Source organism: Lytechinus pictus, chromosome 4 (assembly GCF_037042905.1).
Source record: "Lytechinus pictus isolate F3 Inbred chromosome 4, Lp3.0, whole genome shotgun sequence".
In the NCBI taxonomy this organism is placed as follows: Eukaryota; Metazoa; Echinodermata; class Echinoidea; order Temnopleuroida; family Toxopneustidae; genus Lytechinus; species Lytechinus pictus.
Genome location: NC_087248.1, coordinates 9,504,904 through 9,529,067, shown reverse-complemented (window position 1 = coordinate 9,529,067; position 24,164 = coordinate 9,504,904). Strand labels below are relative to the sequence as shown.

Below are 24,164 nucleotides of genomic sequence, written 5' to 3'. Positions count from 1 at the left end.
GATGTCAATGATGTCATAATCCTGCATGAGTAAGTATATTTGCGAATCCATTTTCAATGAAATTAACTTGAGAATTGACACTTAAAAAGTATTTATTAAACAGTCATAACATAATTTAATGAAAAGGTGTTTTGAAATGGGTTTTAATGAAAACCTTGTAGGATCGACATCATTGATATCTGGATTAATTTACAGTCATGCCTTTAATACATGTACTTTGGCTACATCAAAATTTACATCACTGCAAAGAATACCTCCTGATCATCCAAGCGTTATCACTTGCCACATGAATATGGTATCAAATTATTTGGGAGAACATACTTTTTCAGGCCATGTACTGTACATAATAAATATGTTCTTGACATTTTTTCCTTACAATTTTCCTTAAATTGGGATGTCAATTTTTTTTTTACTCACACGGTACAGTAACAATATCCACCCAATGTGGTACATGGTAAAACAGTCAATCATGATAAAACATCCAAAGGTTTTAAAATGGAAGGCAAAATTACCATATACATAAAAAAATGTACAAGTGCAAGATCCTACAATGTACATACATGTAGTTCTCCTTATTTCAAGGGTTTGCTTCAAAGGCAGATACCTTCTGAGATTCAGCAAAAATTTTCATTTAGAAAGTACACATACACTCAAACATCTTTTATGAAATCATTATAGAAACATTTACAAAAGCATCAAGGTCTGAACATTGAATGAGAAAAAAAATGTTATCATTTGGTGACGTAATTGTGTCATCATGAGTATACATACAGACAAAATTTGCATGACTTTTGTCAGTTTTCCTTTTACAAAACAAACAAAAACATCATACAATGTTCCTTTTCTCTTCAAATAAAGAGTAATAGTATGTTCTCGTTCCTCTACTGAAATAGTAAAAATGCCCTGTATAAGTCCCATCAAATCCACAAACCCTTGTCTCGAAGCATTGTACTTTGCCGACGTTGAATGCACCTTGGGGTTGCAAAAACCCTGTCTCAAGTTTCCCGATCATGAGGCTATATATTGAAGGTGCATCCAAAATTTTGCATTCACACGTAACCCTCGGGGCCGCAATAATCATCCCATCAAGTCGCATCCCAATCTGAATGGTGCCTTCTTCACCATTTGACGAATGTGACGGGGTGAATAGCCAGCAGCCTTTCTCATTTTGAACGCAGTGGCAAACTCAGCTGATAAACAACAGTGAGCTGATATACTGTACAGTGTGTTCCAGATAAAAATGAAAATTTGGGGAGCATTTCATGAAACAATGAGTTATATTCTTTATATTAGATATATTAGCAACTGGAATCCTCGCTTCTGATTGGCTAAAAGCAAATTTGTCAATGAAAATCACTGGCAAGATGCTTCATGAAGCACTCAACATTTTCATCCACAATTTACAAACATATAAAGCAAATAATTATAATATACAGTTCAGTATTTTTCTGCTTGTATAAAGGTGCAAGAGGGATTTGAAATTTTGATATCATTATCAAGAAGAAGTCATCAAGATTTGTCCCTAAGTATGCAGAACTTGTGCTAAAAAGGGATGGCTGAGTAGCATTTCAAAGTTTATTTTTAAATGAGAGTGAGTGAAGATTTGATTTCTACACATCTTTTTTTAAGGACAGGTCTCAGATTTAATTGTTTGTTAACTGTCATAAAAGAATAACAAGAGATCTCACTCAAGCTATTTCATGTAGTGTCATTTTGAATTATAAAATTATTTCATGAATGTGATATCTATATCAACTCTCTTTATATAATTCATAGATGTACAATTACCAAAGGACTTGATTGATCCTCTTTTGTACCAGTAAAAAGGGAATCCTTTTTTTTTTGGTTCACATTCTGTGAAAAAAATGTAAAAATATATTATAGATAAAGATTGCACCTTGAATGCAAACATTCAAGAATGATTAAAAGTTACTAGCCTAGTATTTATAGGGGGAAGTGAAGTTGTGGGAAGAATGAAGACTATTAATTGTGAACTTTTAGGAAAATCACATTTAGAAAAAAGCATGCTGCAAAAGACTGATTTTTCAAATGTTCTTCAAATTTCCCCCTCTAACTATTTAAATGAAGAAATGAACATGAATGCAGATCATGATACTTCTGATATAACTGTAACCTGAGGGAAAATCGTTAACCCAATATCATTTCATGTGTATAACACCCACACATTGATTCTCTTCAACCTTTCAGAGGGTCTGGAGCTAAGCCGACACATAATAGTCCCACTGCTACACAATTATGCTGGATATTTAACTCTAGTGTGATACGATGCGGATGCATCCTATCACTCCATGGCGCAAGCCTGCCTGAGGATGTTAAGGTGATAATGCCGCAGCTCCCCAGAGATTGAAGGCGATGATATTACCGAGGCGTGAAAGTGGAATGATAATATTATGGTATCTGGCAGGGAACAAAATCTGAAATGAATGATGAACCGGCGACTGGGAATCAGGGCATGGATGGTCTCATGGGGACCAAGCCTAGACGTTGGATTCAATGAATAATGATTTGGAATTCAATTGTGAGCAGATATCTATCACATCTCACTCAGCATTCTATTCACAGATCTTCTCTTTAATTGGTTTTGAATGGTCTGAATACTTGTAGAATGTAGATTGGAATTACTTTCCCTTTTCCCTCTTTTTCTTGTTTAGTAATAGCATTTATCCATATGTCTTTAAGATAAAAAAAGAATATAAATAGTGCTCTTTACACCATTGTTTCTAAAACCGAAACAAAAGTTTGTTACCCATTTTAGGCATTTCCATTATTTCTTTCCCTCTCCGAGCTTGTATCATTCTCATCTCGACTTTGTTTCAGGAAATTCTCAATCTTTCTCAACCATCTCCCTGAATCCCAATCAATGGTTTAATAACACAAAAACTAATCATACAGTCTGGATTGAATGTTTTCTGACCTTTAAAACATTATTTCTATCCACCCACTCGGTAAATCTAGATATGTTTGTAGATCTAGACATAATCTGAAATTAATTCGTCATTTGAAGAATATGTGCAATAGCAATAGCCCATCTTCATCAGACCGAGTTTTGGAATCATCCTGCTTTTTCTAATGGAGCACCAGGATTTTTTTTTTTAAATCATTATTTTCATTTTTTTTTCACAAATCTGCAAGAATGGATAAGCATTACACGTTGCAGTAAATGGGGATTTATTTGCGCTCTTTTATAAAGTATTTTGGAAAGTGAAATCACCAAGAGCCACCATGATAATTCTTTCTCTGTGCAGCATATCAGCATGAATAAAAATCAAGATTATTTGCAATGAAGATACAATCAGCAGGCTATTTCATGGGTTTATCATCTTGAGATGACAAAATTGTCAAATTTACCTACTATCAGGGCTTTTTCCATGGTCGCAGGCATTCTCGCAGTGTGAAACAATCTTTCGCAACCAAACGAGTAGTTGAGCATAACTGCGTAGCCAGGATTTAATTTTGGAGGGGGCGGTAAGTGCACGCAAAGCGTGCCGACACTTACAGAGCGTGCAAAGCGCGCTCCCTCGGGGGAGGGTGCAGTTCCCCTCCCTTTGCGGAGCGCAAAGTTTTCGATATCTCATCAAATTCAAATCAAAAGAAGGCATCTCTAGTACCCATATCAACTCGAAATATTGACGTGCTATGATTAAAACAAAATTGTTTTCGAAAGAAATTATGAGCACCCCCAAAAATGGGAAAAGATTGAAGAATTTGAAAGTATTCCTCTTACCGCGCGAAGCGTGGAAGCTTATAAAGTAAAAGTTTTATAAAAATAGAGAACAGAAATGATTATGCCTACCTTAGTCACATCAGATTTGATTGTAAAAAGTGTATCCACATTAAATTTCTTTAACTCAAGTCGGAAAACAAAGTAGAAGATGGGTATATACAGGAAGGAAATAGGCACTTTATTCCTTCCCGCGAATATAAAAAAAAATTCCCTGAAACCTTAACCTGTTCTAAATTTGATATTTCTTAGATTATATATAACTCGATTACGAAGAAAAACGAGCTCAAAATGTGAAAGATATGATGCAAGCTAGAAGAGGGACTTTTCCCTTCCCATGCTCGCAAAGCGCGGAAACCTCTGTGATTGGGTTTGGAAAAAATATTGTGTAATTTCGCTCATATTAAGTGCTTCCTTTTGATTAAGAAACTTCAGAGATATTCAAAATTTCAAATCAATGGCACAAAACAAGACATTAATGTTCAGCGAAATAAAGTATATTGAATATCGTACATACTTTTGCATATAGCACGGCACAAATTTAATGCCTCCCCCTTTGAGCAGATACTTTGCCAAAAATTACTTTCTTAAAAGCGGAAGAAATAGCATTTGGGGACTCGGGGAGTGACGGTAATGTTTACCCGCTCCGAACAGAAGAGCAAAACTTTTGTGTCAATGCAATATTTGAAAAAATACTTGTCATACTCTTTACACCCATGTATACTTTATGATTTCTGGCAAGAATATACGATTCCCACAGGCGGGAAGGGGAAAAACGGAGTAGAAAAAAGGTGTGGGAAACAAAAGGGAATGGCAATTTTGATATTTTTCCCGCGCGGAAGCAAAATTTTGTATGAAGAGAGAAGAACGTCTCGTTTAGGGTTTTTATTCTTTTAACCAAAAAAGAAAACAAAGCTATACCTTTCTTCCCTTTTCTCCTTTCGCTTTTTCTTTTTCTCCTTTTCTTTTCTTTTTGGGAGCGTTTTTTTTTTTTTTTTTTTTTTTTTTTTGGGGGGGCGACTGCCCCCACCGCCCCCCTGGCTACTCGCCTGGTTGAGCACGGACACAGTGGACTGCTGAGCTACATGTAGGCCAACATGAAGCGATCTAGATTGTTGCGCCTCACCTGCTACTCAGACCACACTGCGCATGCTCTAAGCTTCAAGAACTTAATACCCTGAAAGGGTCTGATTCGGATAAGTGTAAATGCAAAGAATAATTTTCAGGTATCTTTTGGCCTGAACAAATTCTGGTATTAAAATGGAATTGCAGAGCAGGAGCGAAGACTGCTGAGCTAGCCATTTTGAATCATGTGCCTCGTGCATGCTAATCAGACCATACTGCACATGCTCAATAGCTTCAAGAACTTACCCCAAAAGGGTCTGATTCGGATGGGTTTTGCTGCGGAGAATATCAGGTATTTTGTGGCCTATAAAATAAGTTCTGGTACTAAACAAAGAGTATTTTGGTGATCGAGTCAGTCTGAATACATCAAAAGAGGGCGAACCAAGCCACAAGATTGGTAAACTTGGGATGATGGGAACTGACTACTATGCCTTGAAGGAGAAAGATCTTCTTTTGATAAAAACATGTTATTCATAGATCTTTTCAATCATTCTATCTAAGGTACATTACATCCTAGAGGCAAAATTCGAAAAACCAAGAAACAAATGAAAGGAACTGCTTGGTAGTCCCTTCATATGCTCTGCAGTTAAGAATAAAACTCACATTGAATAGTTTGAATTTTTAACAAGATGTTCATTTTTCAACTGACATCGAGATGGGATAATCATTACATAAACTTTGAGTTAATTGCTCATGTCATCTACTCTTCATGACAGATTTTAATTTTTTTTCTGAGAGGTGAATTCTGTCATGGTGGGAGCTATTTAAAATGTCTATATTTTCATTTGGCTAATGTTGAAGTTTCTGCAAGAATTTTTAAGGTTAAAATCTATTGTTCTATTCAGAATCAGACATTTGAAATTATGTTTTAGATTTTTATAGGTTGAAGTATACATGTAGGTGCTCCTGTAATTATTTCACAGAAGTGATTTTTAAGCTAATGAGTAAAAAGTTACATCTGATAAAGGACAAGTCATCCAACCCCAACAAAAAGTTAAATTGGGTAAAAACATACAAATCCAAATAGTGAAATGCTGAAAATTTCATCGAAATCAGATGTAAAATCAGTTATGAGAATTTTTTTAAAGTTTCGCTTGATTTCACAAAACAGTTATGCACATCCTGGTCAGTATGAAAATGAAGGGACTGATGACATTACTCACTATTTTTATTTTTTTCATTATATGGAATATGAAATATTTAAATTTTCTCCTCATTAGTATCATATGAAATAAAGATTTATTCCTCCCTGAATATGTGGAACTACCATTGTTTTAATATTTTTTGGTTCAGTCAAGTTGGTCATTATTGTAAAATCTGTAAAAATTGAAAAAAGATTTTATAATTCAAAAAAAAAAAAGTGAAGTGAAGGACATCATTGACTCTCATTTGCATATCAATGATTTGTGCATATAACTGTTTTGTGAAAAATAAGCGAAACTTTAAAATGTCATAACTTTAACCTTGGATAGAATGATTGAAAAGATCTATGAAAACCATAGTCGCCGTCACCGCCGTCGGAAAAAGCAACGCGTAGTCTCGCTCTGCTATGCAGGCGAGACAAAAACTGCAATATCTGAATTTTGTATTTAATACACAAACACATCCTGATTATTGGAATACCCTGTAATAAAATACTGCATTATACACGTGTATAAAGCAATGACAAGCTGAAGAGTGTTATCTGAGCTCCCGGAAAATAAAAAAAATTGAACACTGGCGACTACTTTCTTGAGCTACATGTATCACATTCTACATGACCTTGAGAAAGGAAAACAAGTACATCGTGTTTTCTACAAACTAGTATAGCTTTCAAGGGATCATCATCACAATCTAGATCAAATAACAAGGTCATAAAGTACATGTTCCAATAATGAGCTTTAAAACCGAGATGCTAGGGTTGGCTTTAAATTCATTGATCAGTACTGAGAAAAAAAAAAAATCAATATTCAAGAGACAAGTTTGAACCGGAAAAAAGATGTATTAAAAAAGAAAAGAAATAAAGAATAACTATAAAATATTAAAATGTTAAAATAAAATATTAAAATATTGAAATATTGAAATAACACAAACAACTGCATAAGATCAACAAGAGACTGAAGAGAGAGAGAGAGAGAGAAAGTGTGCGTGTTTAATCAGTGATATCTATCAAAAGGCAAGCAGATACACCTGCAAAACCCGATAGATATGACCAAAGGCAAGCTTCTAGAAACCTGAAAAACAGATATCATGTATTGGAGTCTCAAAAGGTGCTTTCACTCCCAGAAGATCACAGAACATACCAAGGACATGTTCACACTTCAATATCTCATAATTATTTTCTTACATGTACACCTGGGCATCATTGCATGATAGTTTTGATAACTTTGCAATCCAATGGTATCATTGGATGGCAAGGTTACCATGATAGTAAGTTTTATGCAACAGGGCCCTGCCTGGAACAGAGTGGCCCAAATTCACAAAGGTGGTTTTTAAAACAATCAGTTGAACAACTTGAACCCATGGTTTATGCAAATTTCCTGTTTAAATTAAGCTTATTTACCGCTTGTAACTTCCAATGCGGATGCACGCTTTTGTCACAGTGTGCCAAATCGACGCCGGTTGCCATGGCTATCCACGCGATTTCATTCAAGAGTCCACTGTTTTTAATTAATGAGTCCACTCTTCAAACAGTGGACTCATGAATAAAATAACGTACTTTAAACCATGGCAACAGGCGTCAATTTGGCGCACCGTGACAAAGCGCGCATCGACATTGGACATTTTTAAATATGCTCGGTAAATAAGCATAATTTATACAGGAAATCTGAATAAACCGTGGGTTCAAACAATCATTTTCAAAACTACCTTTGTGAATTAGGGCCACAGAGTTCTTTAGGCCGTGAGGTGTGTTCCTGTAGAGGTGCTTTTGCTTAGTTAAAGTCTATTAAAACAACAAAGTCCACAGTTCAAATCCCACCACATCCTTTGAAAAATCTACATTTGCCACTCTCTACACAGGTGTTGTAAAGGGATAACTGGGTAGGAGTGAATGTGATACAGCAGGGGTAATAAAACATGGCGCTAATACTGAACACTTTACAAATTTTGCATACATGTATTACCACTATTATCATTATTTTTATTGCAAATAATACAGACGTATGTGAATTCCAACAAGAAATATTACTGTGTGAACCTTGAGGAAATCCCTTCTAGAGGCCTAGGAATTCCACAAGTACATGTACCTATTTTTGCAGGAATTTTATTGGGAATTTCACAATTAATTTGCTTTTATGCTGGAAATATACAGGGTTTTTACTACTGCATGGGTGTGAAAGCCCCTATAAGGCATTAACTCTGAGTTAAAGTTAAGTGAATTAAAGCACTGGGGGCTATCAGCAGATGATATTCCATTCTTGGAAAATGAAATATTCATTGAAAACCTTATTGATGAGATAACGCAATCCAGCTCAAGCTATCGCAGCGAAGAGCAAAAACAGGCAAATATTGTAGGTCGGGGGGTGTTTCATGAATCACTTTACCGGTGATTTTCACTGACAAGCTCAATCTGAGCCAATCAGAAGCAATGATGTCAGTAGCTTTTTAATACATGTACAACAAATCACCAATGAAAACTGCTGACTATTTGTATCATAGTTTAAATCTATATAGGCCTACATGTAGGCAATGAAAAAATATATTTAAGAAAATAATGGAGCTCCAAATGGAAGTTACAAACCCTCAGTTTTGTCAAAAAAAGTGGTCGGATTTTTTTTCCTTTCAAAGGCTTTATAAAGGAATAGTTTGATGATTGACTTTTATGTAGCTCATTAGAATTTGTACTAGGCTCTTTCCAAGACTCACTTGTTGATAATGCATCAATCTAAGTCTGTGCCTGCATGCAGACTATTAAAGTACATATATGTCAGTACAGTGATTTTGACAATTGAAATTCTATAGGATAAGTATCTCTGATGTTATTATCAACTCTCCAGAGGTGCTCACTTTTTCCATTCATTAATTTTATTTTCTCTTTGCCAATAGTAGTTTAAAATTCTAAGACAAAAATGAATTGGTTATACTTTTGCAGACGGAATTGAAAAATGGAAACTGCTGACATAACAGGACAAATTTCTTCATGCATATTAGTGCTTGTAGCCATTATTATTGTTAATTTCAGCATGACTGAAAATAGACAATAAACATCTCATTTTTACAAAGTTTGGTGTACTGTTACAACTCTAATCAAGCATTATGGTCTTCCCATACGTCATGTCTGACGTCAGGACATGTTTTGCGACACCTTATTACTGCAGGCATTCATGTAATGAATGTGCTGTCTAATAATGCGCTGGACATGTTATTGTCATGATAATTGCATAAGATGGGGAAACAAGGCTTAATAATACTTGTGTACTCAACATGTGTTCTGTAAATTGAAGGATACAATAATGATAGCAGGTTTATATTCATGAGAAGACTGACAATTGCAAAATAATGTTTGCAATTGGGTAAACCTGAAAACTGATGGTTTCTAGATCATTAATGAAATTAAAATAAATGCAATATGAAGGAGGGTGCCATGGAATTTGCCATTGATTGTTGATTAAAAAAATATATATTTATGTTACGCACTGCAAGGCACTGGTGGAGTATGGATTTGAGCATACATGTACATGTACATATATATCTACATCAGAAACCATGCAATGCATTAACCTTCAAATATTTTAAACAGAAGAACTTTTTACAGAAAATACACCCAAAACCCATGTTTATTCCCTGAATGGGAGTGTACATATGTACACATCAATTAAGCCAGATCTAAGGTAAACCTCAGGCCTGGGTACCGTAACACAAAGGTCAGCGATTAATCGTACGTTTGATTTTCACGTTTGATTTTCACGATTGATTGTACATTGTAGTCAATGCACAATCAATTGTAGAAAAATGTTCTACGATCATCGCTAAGCTTTGTGTTATGGGCCTCTGAATTCAATGGCCAATGACATTTTTCAAATTATTTGAGACACTGAGAATTGTAGGATAAAGAAAAAAACAAGACATCCCACAGGACACACAATTATAAAACAGCTAGCAGTTGGCGGACAGGAAATGGACTAATTAATCACCCAGGCGATTTCACACGTAATGGTTCCTACAATGCAGATGAGATAAATAGGACATTATCATCAGGAGAAATAAAAATTCTCCATGCCAAAAATTCAACTGATTGCGGTCCTTTCTTGAGAAAATAGGGTGCAAAGACAAAATAAAGAATATAGCTGGATGAGGAGAAGAAAAGGGGGAGGAGAAGAAGAGGCAGAATGAGAAGCAGAAGGGGGAGGAGGATTAGTAGAAGAAGAAAAAGAGGAGGATGATGAAGAAGAAGAGGTGATGGAGAACATAACAAAGAAGGCAATGACAAAGAAGAAGAGAGCAACGATGACAAGAAAAAGAAGAAGTAGAAGAAGGCGGCGGAAAGAAATAACAAGTTGACAACAAAGAAGAGGAGGAGAATAAAGAAGAATAGGTTGATGAGCAAGAAAGGGAAGAGCAAGAGAGTGAAGGGTAGGAGAAAAGACTGAAGAAAAAAATGAGGACAAAAGATAATGAAGTTGAAGGAGAACATTGCCCCTATTCAGGCAAACAGATGGGAATTTCCCCACACGAGTACCATCACAAACACATTTCAGATAATATTTCTCACTGATCACTCACCTAGTACAAGTGTTGTAATATTGCAGGCAAAGACAAACATAGATAATATACACGTTGAGACTAAGAAGAGATAGAAATATCGATAATTCCTCCTGCCAACACAGTTTCCCACCCATGGACAATGGTGGTCAAAATTTTCTGCAGAGACAAAATGGAATGGGGGAAGGGGGAGAAAACATGGAGCTCAAATCAATAAAATGGAAAATTAATATCGAAATGGCAATTAATAAATAATCTATCAATAAAATTTGGGAAGAAAAATATACAATCTTTATTATATTCATTTCTTTTTCAATTTTGATTCAGAATTTATCAATACAAGTAAGGCTCAGATACTACATGTACACGTCTGTTTAATTTCATATTGATCATAGAAAAATAATAGATATCCCTGGCAAGGAGCAAATCCAGCAAAGTCTTTCATAAATATCAATAATATATCAAACACTTGTTTTCACAAGTAAATGTGTAGTGCTTTGAAATATTGTAATACTTTTAAGTATAGGGGGTAGGGTACATGAACAGAATTGCAAAATGGCAGGTGGACACTGAAAGTGGATTAAAAGGGGCCTCTTCTAATGATCATGGTCATGGTCAAGAATGATGACATTGATAGACTTTATGACTAATCATAACAAACCTTAAATCCAATATTGAGGTTGACACAGGTATGTGTACAGTATCATAAACACTCAGAACATTGTACAGAGACAAAGTAAATTTGCAACAAAAGTACAACTTCGCTAGTTTATAAAAGCAGACTGCACCACAACTTTGTTTATACATGTAGTGTGTACACTGAATCACAACTTTACGGGGTTCATGCTACTTCTTTTGATGAAATTTCAGACACTTCTTTTGATGAAAATTTAAATAGGAAGTATTGAAATTATCATATTTCCTTTGACATGTACATGTACATGTACATGTACATTGATTGATAATTTGCATTTTAAGATTTTTAGAGTCACGGTAGTGGTTTCAACTCGTTACAACTTAAAAAAATCATGCAAGAACTGACAGGTAAAGAAGACAGACTTAAAGGGGAATGAAACCTTTGGACTAAGTAGGCTTGTGTCGAAACAGAAAAATAAAAGAATAAGAACAAAGAAAGTTTGCAATCACTAATGCTATGGAGACCCTCCCATTGGCAATGCGACAAGGATGTGTGATGTCACATGTGAACAACTTTCCCTTTGATGGACTATAAAATACCCTCAAAATGTCTCTTTCTGCTTTTTCTTGTGGTAATACAAACTCTTTATCCATGATGTATTCTTTAAAAATCTGTATTACATGCCCTCCTATAGAAAGAACATGATCTACTGATAGATGTGATAAAAGAGGCAATTTAAGTGAAATATATACTAAAGTAATGGGGAGAGTTGTTCACAGTTGACATCACACATCTTTGTCGCATTGCCAATTTGAGGATCTCCATGGCATTAGTGATCGCAATATTCAAATGCTCATAACTTTCTCATCATTTGTCCGATTTTTCTCAAACTTTCGTTGATCTGTTTCTTTGATTTCTCTATTTTCACACAAGCCATCGTGTTCCAAAGGTTTCATTCCCCTTTAAGAATTTCTGAGTTAAAACAAGTGCCTTAAACTTACCAACACAGTTATCACACATGCTACAATGCGAGACCCGCGGGGGACGGAAGATCTTACATGTAAAACAGTACTTTAGCATGACAGTTTGGCCTTTTATTGTCACTTCTCTTGTTCTTGGTGGTGGTCTGTACTGGGGATTATCTGGATTTGGGGGTTCTAAAGAACAACAAGAAACGAAAAAAATTAAAAAATTCACAATCAAAATAATTAATCACAGTGATAGTATTAATAAGTATTGGCAAAATAAATAAAATTCATACATCTGTGCACCGTGTCCTGTCTCTGAGAGTGTATTGGTTTACTTTCTGAGGACGTGGAGCAAAAAATGCTGTCAAGTTACTATCATGCAATCGCTCTCATACTACATTGTATACCAGTCATAACTTTCTGTTTTAATATCTTGAGAAAAAACACACTACAGCAAACTTTTGCATTTGACATCACAATCTTTGCTTGAAAAAGAAAAAAGTATACATCATAAAGAATTTCATGATGCAACCCAAAATCAGACAAACAAAAAGAAATAGAAATGCAACCCTATAGACAAAACAACAACTTGCTTTGATGCACCGATATCACTTACCAACAAATTGACTTCAGGCAATAGAGTACCATTATACCTCAAAGATTTATTTTATCATTTGATGCAAATTTAATAGGACAGAGGAAAACATATTTTGATACAAATATTTCTGATTGTAGACTTTACATCCACCTTTCAAGGATTTTCTTAAATCTTGCTCCTGCAGGGGAGAAACTTCTTGATTTCATTGAAATGATTACAGTGAGAAAACTGGGATTCAAAAGGCGCTTGAAAACACCTGTGCAAAGATTACTCCGAGAGTAACGGAAATGACCAGATTTTTTGAAGGTAAATATCAATTTATAATCAATCTTAGAATCTGGGGCAGGCGATATCCAAAGCAAATTCATTCACTCTGACTTCCTACCTGGCAGGCACATAGAAGTACATGAATGTGAACTATCCTATTATGAATGTGAAGTATCCTATTGACTTGAATATAACTTGGTTTTGATAAGTCACACAAATGACTGAAATCAGTTGCAACGCCAGTAGCGGATCGGGGGGGGGGGGTAGGGGGTTGGTTTTAATAGAGGTTTAATCCCCCACCTCGGGCTCCCTACATAATTCCAAAAAAGAGTGTGGGATCAAACTACGTGTACAACACTGCTTCTTCGCTTACAAGAGTCGCACAAACAGAGCAGAGACGGATATCTACATATATACAAGTATGGGGGTAGGATGCATTACATGTGTACATGTGTATGTCACTGCTCGTCAGGGTCAAACCAACTTGTCATGAACCCCCCTCTTAGCAAAAATCAATATCCGACACTGACCATAAAATCTTGAACTCACAAAGGAAGATTCTACATATAAGTAAAGCCTTTGTCACAACCCCAATACAGTACCTTTGATAGATTTTACAATCTACATTGTAATCTGTTTTTATAATCACTTGAAGTTTTTATAATCACTTCAAAATTCAATGTTATACAACTTTGGTGGAAATGGTAACCCAGGAAATGAGACAGACAAAATCAGATATTTTCTATGCATTTTTGACCAACATCTCTGAACAAATATCCTTTTCACACTCCAAAAATGGTTCTCTCAAATAGCTGATTATTTCTTAAAATTCTTTTCTTCTGCATTTTCAACAAAATTGCTTAAATGTCAACTTTGGTGTATTTCTGAATGTTCTGCATGTACAGGAACTTTTCATTGATTTGAATTCCTGATAATTTTTTATGAAGAAAAGTTCACCCTGATATCAAAGGTGGTTTCTAATTTTAAAAGCAGAAAATCATAGGAAAGTATGAAATTCAACAAAAATATCCAAGATATTGGTAAATAAAATGAATAAAGCAGCTTGTACTGTAATGTAATTCTGAATATTCAATGGTACATTTGCAAACGCGCAAAGTAACTGATTTTTTTTCTGCTTTTAATACAAACAAAAACCCTGAAACCTTAATTAACAAGTGTCTTCTTTTTCTGCTCTTTAAACAAAAGCCAAAGCAAAAATAATATGAAACAGAGGGGGGGGGGGGGGCAAAGTGGTTTCTAAAATCAAAGAGGCCCCCCCCCCTCCCCTGATCCACACCGACTCTATGGAAGAGGCTCGGAAAAGACAATAACAAGCAGGTAATCTTTAATAATCTGATGATAATTTTGACCAGCAAAACTCTTTTCATATGACATTTTGGCTGGCTAAATTAAGGCCCTATTAACATACATGTAAGTACCACCGGTATGTTTTTTTTTGGGTCTGAACAGGACAACTGATCCATACCTTGCACTCTATTCCAGGGCAGTTTGGGAAACCCTGTATAGTGTGTTCAGCAAACAACCATTAGAGCTTCGGCCCAGCTCAGATTCCACCCAATGGAGATTGCAGGGTAAGCGACCTCCAATTAGCATGCAATTCAAGAATCTCCATGAAATTTGCTATGCAGTCTAGGAAGTTACTGTTCTTTAAAGGTCAAGTCCACCCCAGAAAATTGTTGATTTGAATCGATAGAGAAAAATCAGACAAACCTAACGCTGCAAATTTCATCGAAAATCGGATTTAAAATAAGAAAGTTATGACATTTTAAGTTTCGCTTATTTTTCACAAAACAGTTAAATGCACAACTCAGTGATATGCAAATGAGAGAGTCGATGATGTCCATCACTCACTATTTATTTTGTTTTTTATTGTTTGAATAATACAATATTTCAATTTTTACAGATTTTACAAAAAGGACCAACTTAACTTATACCCCTTTCATAGTGCCCTCTTCATTTTTCACCGGCGAACTTCGCCGGCGAACTTCTCCGCCTCGCATTCCTCACTTCCCCGGCGAAGGAAAAAATGTACCCTTTCGCACTGACATTTCTTCCCCGGCGAAAGTCAACGGGCGATTGCAGAACAAACGAAAGAAAATTGTAAACATTACTTCTTACCTATTACAAAAAGGTATCAAAAAAATTAATTACAACATATTTTGGAAGTATAACGATAAAAACAAACAATATCACCTTGTTTTTATATCTTAGCGCATTTTATACATGTAAAAAGTGCTTTTTAATAAATATTGTTAGTAAAAAAAAAAAAATGTTCGAGGGTATCTACTTGGCCATAGCATTCAAGCTGAGCTTGCAACTATCGCGCGCGGAATCTCGGTGCAGGGGACTTTGGGAGAGAAAAAAATTGACCTCTGACGTCATTAAAGAGGAGAAGTTCTCCGGTTTGCTTTCATACTGGCCTTTTCACCGGCGAACTTCACCGGTGAAACAGTTTCGCCGGCGAAGTTCTCCACCTCTAGAGGTGGAGAAGTTCACCGGCGAACTTCACCGGTGAAGTTCTATTTAATTTAATAGTTAAAGGAATTTTACAAGTATTTTTGCTTTCACATTGGCAAAAATACAGTTATTTTCTGATCGAGATAGATCAGAATAAATTTCCCGATTAGAGAATACTTGCTATTCATGAACTTTGAGACGGTCTGAAAGTTTAGGGGACCTGTCTGCAAGATAGAGTCCAAATTTATTGAAAGGACATTATATTATGGTATACCTTGAAGGTCAAGTCCACCCCAGAAAAATGTTGATTTGAATAAACACAGAAAAATTAAACTAGCGTAACACTGAAAATTTCATCAAAATCGGATGTAAAATGAGAAAGTTATGAGAGTTTAAAGTTTCGTTTATTTTCCACCAAAGAGTTCTATGCACAACTCAGTGATATTTAAATGAGAAAGTCAATGAGGTATCTTTTTTTTTATAGTCACTATTTCTTTTCTTTTTTATCGTTTGAATTGGACAATATATAGATTTGACCTTTATGACAAACCTGACTGAACCACAATATGTTATTAATGGTAATTTACATGTTCAGGAAGGAATAAAACTGAGTTTCACATGACAATGAGGAGAAAATGAGAATATTTTATATTTCCTACATGTATAATGAAATACAAAGGATATAATGAGTGAGTGATGCCATTGGTCCCCTCATTTGCATACCAACCAGGATAACTGTTTTCACTTTTCAGAAATAAAGTGAACTTTAAAATGTCATAACTTTCTTATTTTACATCCGATTTTAATGAAATTTTCAGTGTTATGCTTGTTGGATTTTTCTCTTTTTATTCAAATCAACTTTTTGTTGGGGTGGACTTGTCCTTGAAATACAGAGCTCCCCTGTTCATGTACTGTATAGCCTACATGTAAAGGGGTAATACAAGCAAGCTTTTTCTTTACAGAATATTAAATTTTCAGAAATACCCATCACTGATGGAATTGTTTTTCATTATTTGAAGGAGTGAAGCCTTTATTTAAAGTGCAGTGTACATGCTCACGAAAAAACTCACAAAAGAGAACAATTACACACTAGTATTACAGTATTCTTTAAATACATTGTTTTGTAAACTTTCCCTACATGTATATAATTTAGAAAGTACATTTAATTCATAATTAAATGTTTAGTGACAGCACCAGGAATTTCAGAGGGGGAGGGGGGCAGTGGAGGGCAAAAGAAAATGGGGGGGGGGACCATTTTTCAAAACTTATGGGGGAGGGGCACTGGTTCCAACCGGGGTGGGGGGGGGGAGCTGACAAGTGCCTACAATGTATACCCCCTCTTGCTGCCACCACTGGTGATCTTTTCCTAAAACTTCAATCTACAAAACCCATGATGTTACACAGTGACTTGTAACATACAATGTAATAATCTGACTTTGATTTTCAATGTAAATACAATGCTTGCTTTAAATCTTTAAAATCATTATGAAATTACATGAAATGATAAGACTTGGCCTTTCAAGTTTTTGCCCGTTGCTTGCATACGTGTAGCCAGTGATTACGTGCGATACTGAGGGACCGGCCGTTTGACATTTTGAAGTAGAAAGCCAGCAGTCTGTTGCCGAACCAGGCAGTTAGGAAGTTAATCTTGATGATTAATTTTCAGGCACTCTTAAAATGAAATGACATCCAAGGGGCGTAAGGAGCGTGTGTGTGCGCATCCAAATTGAATAGCTGTCCGCCGAGATGAAATGAGAGTGCAGTAGACATCATAATGATGTTTGGGGTTTTTTTTAGTGAGGATAATCATGAAAGAGAAATGTCATTAAATGTGTATGCCTTGTTTACAAACGTGTACATGGGATTTTGCAGAATAGTATAGTATTTAAAATAAAACACTGAAAGACTGAAAAATAATGTACATGTATTTACTCTTAATATTATTTTGATTCATTTTCATTACACATTAATGCCTGTTTGACTAAATGATAAAATAGGGCTGAGTATTTGAAATTAATGAAAAATATAGATATTTCAACATTATAAATAAACAGTGTACATTTAACCTTTGACCAAAGAAGAATAAAGGCAATTGCAGAAAATCCCCTTGAAAATTGCAAAAGTATTCCCTAAATTAATTCATATAAAATCTTTATGGAATGAATTTAGAATGAATATTTCTATCAAAAATAATTCTAATTTGAATGGAAATTGAATTAAACGTATCCCTCAATTTCCTTTCAAAAAGATAGAAGACTGAATTTTCATTTCAAGTCTATTTCTAAAAACTTTATACATGTAGATCTACATTAAAACACCAATATGAGCATCAAGGACAAAGCCACATGGATTGGATGATTTTACTTTGGCATCCTCTAAAGAAAAAGCAAATTCACTTGAATGTTAAAATATTTTTCCCTTTCTAGGGAGTCCCTACATGTGTCTTGATCTCTACTTTCCCTCTTTTTTGCTGGTCTCAATTACTACAGTGCGTATAAAAAAAAACGGGAAAGATTTGAAAAGTCTATAAAATGTTTGTTTCAAATTATAATGTCTATATGTTGGTGTTAATATGTGCTCTAAGGTCTTATCTTTCAAATTTATGCTATTAAAAAAATTTAGTTTCGTTCATGCTTGAGCGAACACGGAATGTTTTTGTCTGGGGTTAAAATGGAGGCTTGCGCCAAAATGGCATAAAATTGATGATCGGACTTCTTGCTAATTAGCAGACTTCCTCTTAACCTTTTCATTATCTTTGCCATAATTTTCAAATCATGCGGTCAAAATTCATTTTCAGATCTATTTATTTGCTTGAATTGTTCTGTTGTTGTTTCATTTTAATTTGCTCTCTGTTAGCTTTGAATATTCCTTCTTCAAGCTAAAACAATTTTGATTCAACCAAAGTATGGGAGAGCGTAGATTTTTTTCTTCAAATCCTTTAATTGTGTGCTACAAAGGTTATGGTGCCTTTTGAACAGTGCCACACAGATGGGCGGGGGCTTGGGATGCTCCCCAACCCCCTTAATTAAAAAAAAATCATGACCAAGAAAAAAAGTGGACAGGAAATAAAAGGAAAGATAGAAAGTAAAATATGATATTATTTTCTGAATATTATGTCAAAATCTATCACAAAATTGGATATTTTAATAAAAAAGTGGGAACATTTGCATGCTCACTTCGCTCGCTCACAACTTTTTAATACATTTTACCTGATCTGCCATATCTAGCTCCTTCAAAATTGACTCGATACACCATTGTCATTGAAAGACATGAATCCTTCCTGTGTTTCCTGTCAAGCAATTTAACTTGGTCAAGGAATCAATGACCCCTTGAAAAATAGATTCATGTCTTTTTATAAAGGTACATAACATAATTTGTTTCATATAATAAAAGGATTTGAATAATCACAAGTTTTTCCAATTAATAATGCAAATCTTCTTGCTTGGGTTGACAAAAAATCTTCTTTTCTCAGTTATTTATGAAGGAAAATTAAAAGGTAAGAGAAGTTTAAATGAAAAAACAAAATAATTCAAGTAAATAAATAAATTTGTAAATAAAATTTGACAGCATAATTCGAAAATTGTGGCACAGATAATGAAAAGGTCAAGAGGAAGTCTCTGATTAGCAAGAAGTCTGATCATCATATTACTCATATTCTGCAATTCTGGCGCAAGCCTCTTTTTGAACCCCCAACAAAAACGTCCCGTGTTCGCTCAAGCATGAACAAAGTTTATTTTTTTAATTGCATTTCAAAGATAAGACCTTAGAGCACCTATTTACACCAAAATATAGACATCATAATTTGAAACAAAAATTTTATAGACTTTTCAAATCTGTCCCTTTTTTTTATACGCACTGTAGTACTACATGTATGTAACATACATTGTACGTTGTAAAAATTTGTGCCCCCCCCCCTCCTTTGGTAACCATTGATAAATATACTGTATTGTATAATGAGTTTCTAATCAGAGGGTTGCCTCTTTTTCTCTTCTCACGTTTCGCCTTCCCTTTTCTTTTGACTTATTTCTTGCTTACCTTTTCTCATCTACTACATTGTACATATTCCTCAGTCTCCTCTCTCCTCCTCTTTCATATACCTTTCATTCCCCCTTTTCTTCTTTATTGGCACCTGCGCTTATAGTAATTATGTTTTTGTTATTGGTATTTTATTTTAGTAATTTATACAGGTGAGACCCTCTGAGATTTTGGATAGTTGTGGTGTGGTTTTGGTTTTCTTTGGATTGATTTGGGGCTCTTGTTTAAGTTTCGGGGTCCTGGTCCCCCCCCCCCCCCCGCCCCCTCTTTCCTTTTTCTCTTTGGGTTTCATTTCCATTTTATCATTTCATACACGATGTACATTTATGATACTATTTTTTTTCTTCGTTTGTATAAATTTGTGTATTGTATATTTGTATTTGAATATTTACTTATAATGTTAACTTCAAATTTTTGTTATGATTCTATTTGTAAACAGTCACATATTTCAGTCTTTGGACTGCTTGCTATTGTATGTTTTGATAGTTTTATTGCAATAAATCCAATTATACTTAGCTGACATTGATATTTCCCCTATTGTGGCGGTTAATCATTTATGATACCCAAATAAAAAAAAACAGTCAAAATGCTACTTAAAGAGAAAATCCAGTAGTTGCAGTAAACACTGATTTCATGAGAAAGTCTGTAAAACCAGGCTTAATTGTCAGTATATCATCGAGGATCTAGATCTGGTACAGTTACATAAACTGAACTTTTTGAAATCTTGAAATCTACGCTGAAAAATGTTCAGACTGAACTTCCCCAACACAGATAAGCGCATGTGGGACAGTGTATAATTATTGCTTTGAGCGTCGGGCCCGACGCTCTACCAGAATCCTGTGCTTATTTGCTGATTTCTCAGCAATTACACAATTTCTTCCAGAATCCTTTGGCACATGCGTTTTATTTATACAAACAGACACTTTGATGGTCATTTCATTGGATTCTGTACCTACTCATTTTGATATCGTTACCAAAACTAGCATTTACCTTTAAGAAAAATGAATAATTTCATGCGAGGAGCCACCTTGTTATCTGTATGTACCAATTCAACGTCAATCTTTACTTTCAAATATGAAACAATTTTTCTTTTTTCACTTAATAATATTTTAAAAATCCAAGCATCATTAATTTTTGTAATTTTAGACAGGATAGAAACACATAAAAAAATGAAATCTTACATCTATAATTAGAACAAGATTTATCCTTACACAAACTTTAGTCTGTACATTCAAATCATATTCATTACATGTATTTTCAGCCTGGAGTACCCCTTTTTAATGACCCAAGTTATAAATATTCCCTCACCTATTTGTTTTTCTAGGTCTGCAAGCTCTGCTGCCGTTCCTCTGGGTAGTATCCCTGGGTCTGTGAAGCTTGTTCTGAAGAGAGTACCTAGGCAGAAGACCACCATGACAGCTGCAATCAGGGGGATGGCTATCGTTACTCTGTTGGCGAGGTACGGGGAGCTGCACCATGATGGGGGAATAAATTGAAGAGAAAGGGAGAATTTAATACATACATGTATACAATGGAAACTGTTTGAAATTAATTAATTTTCTAAGACAGATTATTACACATCATCTTGAAATTGTGAATTGAGGATTCTGGTAAAAAACAGGGCATTGATGGGAAAAGGAAAGGCAAATAGAAAGTGGGGAAAGGGGACGGGGGGGGGGGTTATACCTTTCATGAAAAGGAATCAATGTAGGGCCTTGTTGGTGTTTCATACTTCATAGCAAGCTGTTTGTACATTTATGTGACTGGCAACCTATTCTTGGGTGCTGCTCAGATTCTGACTCCCAAAAACATCCGATATGTGTAGATCAAAATTCTTATGAAGTAAAAAAAAACAATCATGCATGTACATGTAGATGCAATATTAAAAGGGTAAAATCCAGCACTCGCCAATTTCCATTTTGCTGAAACACCAGGGAAAATTTGGAGCATCTCATTATTATTACAGCACAATAACAGGCGATCAGGCATGCATAACAAATCGTGCATAACTTTAAAATCAGTTTTATGATCACACCTCCCAGGTTTGAAGAAAAGAGGGGGACAGGGCTAGGAGAAGATCTGCAATGGAGGGAAAATGAAAAGGGGCGAATAATTCAATAAAGAGAAATACAATACAAAGTCAAGTCTAGAAGAGGCAGAGAAATCAATGGTAATTGATTTGGGGTTTTAAATTCAGATTTCAGAATTTCTGTACATGCAAAATGGGATCACACGGTTTGCCCACAGGCATCCATATTAGATCCGGCTTTCAATTTCCCTATTGAAGGCTAATGCAAGGTGTTCATCAAAAAATGTCCATCTGGTGAACATTGAAATGTTTGAAGTACATTTACTGGTACTTTCTAAATTTCCATCCTTCAGCTTATTTAAGGGGATTTTAACCCACAGGCTTACAAAAGTTGATTTGAAAAAAAGATTGAAAATTTCATTAAAGGGAAGTTTTACCCTGAAGAAAAGTTTGTTGTAAAAAAGCAGAAAAATTATCAAAAATATTGGTGAAGGTTTGAGGAAAATCCATTAAAGAGTAAGAAAGTTATTAATTAGAATTTTAACTTTTGCATTTGTGACATGATCTGACATCATAAACAAGTACCGGTAGCTGCCCCATGAGGTCGCATGTCATAAAGGTGGTCCAATTTCGCGAACAGGGTAAAAATGATCAAAAAAGTTATTTTATAGGTATTACCATTCTTCAAATAATTAAGGAGGACTTTATTCTAAATTCTAAAATACCTTTATTTTTTCTTAAAATGGCTAATTTATATCTAATTATTACATTGACGTCAATGTAAATTTGAATTTTCAAATGCGTTTTTCTCAAATTGGACCTTCTGCACATAAAATGGTGTAAAAAATTAATGCTACATTGGATCATCCTAGTATTTTGCACTTGTATTATTTGAACATCAATTTTAACATCCATAACAAAAAAATGGTAATCTGTTATTGCATGCATATGAATTAAATCTAATTTTAACGATGTTTAATTTTGCAATTTTTTCCAAAAAAGTGACTCTCACCGTAACATGCCTTGCAAATTCACTACACCATGAATAGATAAAAGATTTTTTTTTGCAATGATTACAAGACTTTAAAAAAGTATAAAATGAAGTTTACAAATTAAGTAATTAACAATTTTTTGCTAAAATTTACTAATTAGATTGGATTGGATTGCAGATTGGAGCTAACATGCACATGTAGCTACATGTACATTGTACATGTACATGTAATTCTTGAATATTTTCAAAGTTGCCAAATTTGAATTAAACTTAGTTGTTCTTTGCATTTAAACTGACTATAAATATGAGACTGACACTCAGTATACATGTACATATTATAACACAATAGAATAAAGTTAATTATGGCATAATAATACATGTACATGTACATACATGTACATGTACATTTTTAAGTTAATTGATTTAACATAATTTACCTGCATGCCTACATACATATCTTTTTATACATGAATATCAACATTAATAAAGTGATGCCTAGAGTCTTTAAATAATTCTTAAGTGAAATTAGACCCAAACTATTTATATAAAAAATTAAAAGAAATGACAATAAAAGGTTTTTGAATACATACATGTATATTGGCTGACTTTTTCCTACTTATTGGGTATATTAATTAGGTAGATCATTAATAATTTAACTGTATAGGGATATTGAAATAGTTCCAAATGTTTGTTTTTGACAATAAATGAACTTTATTTTGTTTAAGTAGTGACATTTAACTCAACAAATGCTTTAAATGAACAACAAGTGGAACGCCTCTGGCAGTCTCGCCTGCATTACGCAATTTAATATATCAGCAGTGCTAACTTTGAAAACTACTATAAAATAATCATTCACAAAAACATCATTCATATAATGACATAATACCACGTTCATTGACCATAAATGACATTTGAACGGAGACTTAAGACTGTCAACTACACCCATGTCCACATTTCATTCACTCTATCCATAAACTTTCAAAGTTATGATGGCACTTCAACAATTACCCCAACATGGCCTAAGTTTATTGACCTTAACTGACCTTTGACTTGGTTTTGTGACCTGAAACTCACAGGGGATGTTCAGTGATGCTTGATTACTCTTATGTACAAGTTTTATGAACTAGATCCATAAACTTTCAGAGCTAGGATGGTAATTTAACATATACCCCCAACACGGCCAAAGTTCATTGACCTTAAATGACCATTGACCATGGTCATGTGACCTGAAACTCGCACAGGATATTTAGTGGTACTTGATTAAACTAATGTCCAAGTTTCATGAACTAAATCCATAAATTTTCAAAGTTATGATGGTAATTCAACAAATACCCCCAACTTGGCCAAAGTTCATTGACCCTAAATGACCTTTGACCTTGGTCATGTGACCTGAAACTCAGGCAGGATGTTCACTAATACTTGATTAACCTTATGTCTAAGTTTCATGGACTAGATCCATAAATTTTCAAAGTTATGATAGTAATTCAACAAATACCCCCAACTTGACCAAAGTTCATTGACCCTAAATGACCTCGAATGAAAACTCGAGCAGGATGTTCACTATTAATACTTGATTAACCTTATGCCTAAGTTTCATGAACTAGGTCCATAT

General features: G+C 34.6%; 1 protein-coding gene across 1 annotated transcript in view; it reads right to left on the bottom strand.

Moving 5' to 3' along the window:
• Positions 1-8,387: 8,387 nt before the first annotated feature.
• Positions 8,388-24,164, bottom strand: part of LOC129259594 (palmitoyltransferase ZDHHC14-like) — a 33,643-nt gene continuing 17,866 nt past the window's right edge. The window contains exons 3-5 of the mRNA XM_064098333.1: positions 20,841-21,001; positions 12,188-12,343; positions 8,388-10,708 (exon numbers count right to left, since the gene is read on the bottom strand). Coding sequence (XP_063954403.1) covers positions 10,563-10,708; positions 12,188-12,343; positions 20,841-21,001 — 463 coding nt within the window. The 3' untranslated portion in view covers positions 8,388-10,562. The remainder of the gene's footprint in view (positions 10,709-12,187; positions 12,344-20,840; positions 21,002-24,164) is intronic.